The 2,723-nt window shown below is 38.1% G+C and overlaps 1 protein-coding gene across 1 annotated transcript; it reads left to right on the top strand.

The window, feature by feature from the left end:
- Positions 1 to 632: 632 nt before the first annotated feature.
- On the top strand, positions 633 to 1,583 carry Or9i1b (olfactory receptor family 9 subfamily I member 1B). Its single transcript, NM_001000263.1, has one exon. It carries the CDS (start codon positions 633 to 635, stop codon positions 1,581 to 1,583), a length of 951 nt encoding a protein of 316 aa, NP_001000263.1.
- The last annotated feature ends 1,140 nt before the right edge of the window (positions 1,584 to 2,723 follow it).

Raw genomic sequence — 2,723 nt, forward strand, 5'->3', positions numbered from 1 at the left:
AAAAATGCCTTTTGATTTGGAGTAATAAAGACTAAGCTAAAATGCAGAATTTTAGTTATTAGTTACATCTGAATAGATCATTTGTCTTGCTGAATAGTCAAATAAGAACAATATGTGAATGGGCACTGTAAGGGATTAGTCAATATGAAGAGCCAGCTCTCTGTTTCTGAACTCCATAAAGGCTTTGTGGGAGAAGGAAGTTAAACTGATGCCAGTGTCTGAGGGATAAAACTAAGGTCAGTACACAAAAGCAATAAAACCCAAGCCAAAATGAGACTTACTATGTTGAAGTTCTGTGGACAGAGGATCTGTGAACCAGATGCCTTCATAGTAGATGTGAGAGTATTGAAATAGAGGAACAAACATCATGGTACCTTCTAAACCTGAGAAGTATAGGCCTCTTATCTTTACAGAAATTTCCAAATGTACACCAGAACTAACCAGAAACAGAAATTTTGAAAAATGAAACTCTGTTGTATGAAATGAAGATTCGAGATTTCTGAACCTAACCTCTACAAATACTAAGGGATTATAAATTTAATTCCTATCACAAGGAAAAAACTATACTTCAGTTGTGGTTTCTTTATAATTCACTCTTATCTTCTGATGAACAAACTGTCTACATTGAATCCATGGCCAAGAATAATGTCACAACAGTAACTGAATTCATCCTAATGGGATTTAATGACCACCCCAATTGGGAGATTCCCCTCTTTCTGGTGTTTCTTAGCTTATATCTTGTCACTATCCTGGGAAACTTGGGCATGGTCATTCTCATCCATATAGATGTTCAACTCCACATACCTATGTACTTCTTCCTGAGCCACCTCTCTGTGTTGGATACTTGTTATACCTCAGTCATCACTCCTCAGATTCTTGCCACACTGGCTACAGGCAAAACAGCCATTTCCTATGGTCACTGTGCTGCCCAGTTCTTCTTCTTCACTGTTTGCGCTGGTACAGAATGCTTCCTACTTTCTGTGATGGCCTATGATCGCTATGTTGCTATTAGCAAACCACTGCTCTACACTGTGGCCATGCACCCTAGGAAATGTTGGAGTTTGGTAGTAGGAGCATATCTTTGTGGAGTGTCTGGAGCCATCCTGCGTACCACATGTACCTTCTCTCTCTCCTTCTGTGAAAATAACCAGATCAATTTCTTTTTTTGTGACCTCCCACCCCTGCTGAAGCTGGCCTGTAGTGACACAGCAAATGTTGAAATTATTATTGTCTTCTTTGGGAATTTTGTGATTTTGGCAAATGCCTTAGTCATACTCATTTCCTACCTGCTTATTATCAAAGCTGTCATGAAAATGAAGTCTTCAGGTAGAAGAGCCAAGACTTTCTCAACATGTGTCTCCCACCTCACTGCTGTGGCTCTTTTATTTGGGACCCTTATCTTTATGTACATACGAAGTGGTTCAAAAAAATCCCTGGAAGAAGATAAAGTTGTGTCTGTCTTCTACACTATTGTCATTCCCATGCTGAATCCACTAATCTATAGCCTAAGAAACAAGGATGTGAAATCTGCCTTCAAGAAGGTTATTGGTAAATGCCCGGTCTCCCACAGTATACAAATCTGAGTGAGAAGACTTCTCATCTTGGTCAAGTTTGTCAGTGTATTCTAGTAGACACCAGCACTAAATGCATGCTATATTTATTAATAGGAAAATAGTAGACAATTCATACCAGGCAAGAAAATATATGAATGTGGTGAACTTTGTATCTAAAAATTATGCAATATTTTATTCTTGTCCCCATTCTTAATTTCAGTTCATCCTGTTAGTCAGTCAACCTCTTATTCCCTCTTGCTCTCTAAACCCTGGCCCTGATCTTTAACATATTTTCTGTTGTCTTCGCTTATCTTAACATTACTGTGTTTTCTATATCAAATAATCTATCTGAGGATTTAGTTTTACTAATTGGACTTTTTTTGTTTTCCTCCTAATATGTCATCCAAAAATCCAAGAAGTATTGTCCAATACAAGTCTTTCCCTTCATCACTACATTGTCTTCTTTTTTTCCCTCACATCAGGAGAACTTGGAAATGCCTTAATTCACTCACTTTCTGGTTTCTTTTTTCATATTAGTATGGTATCAAGATGAAATTAAACAGTTACTTATGCGAAGGCTTCCACAAAGGCCAAGTGTAGATTCTGAAGGACACAGGACTTGCTGCTGCTTCTCAATATTCTGTCTAGAAGTTTGAAACTCTTGGTCCTGTGAAGGCTCGATACCTCACTGTAGGGGAATGCCAGGGCAGTGGTGAGGTGGGAGAAGGTGGGTGGGGGGCATCTTCATAGAAGCAGGGAGAGGGAGGGTGGGAGGGGAGAACTGGGAAAGGGGATAACATTTGAAATGCAAATACATAAGATATTCAATAAAAACAGAATCTATTTGAAGAAAAAAAAAAAAGAAAGACGTTCTTACCAGGCATCGTATAGGTCTGGGGGTTTTAGTGAGCACAGATACATATACACAACTGAATCATACATTTCCTCTTGGAGCAGAGATTTGCTGAAAATAATTGTAACTCCTTCACTTAACTATGAAATCCTTCAGAGCAATGCATATTCTTTTATTTCTACATTCAAAGCTCAAAACAGATTAGTGTTCGATCACTGCTTTTGTAGAAATTTTTGAATGGCATGCATGGTCCTGCTTGCATTTCATAGTAACTCTGTCAAGAAAATGAAGATTTGGTTAAATAAGAAAAAATTCTA

This window comes from Rattus norvegicus, chromosome 1 (assembly GCF_036323735.1).
Source record: "Rattus norvegicus strain BN/NHsdMcwi chromosome 1, GRCr8, whole genome shotgun sequence".
Taxonomy (NCBI): domain Eukaryota; kingdom Metazoa; phylum Chordata; class Mammalia; order Rodentia; family Muridae; genus Rattus; species Rattus norvegicus.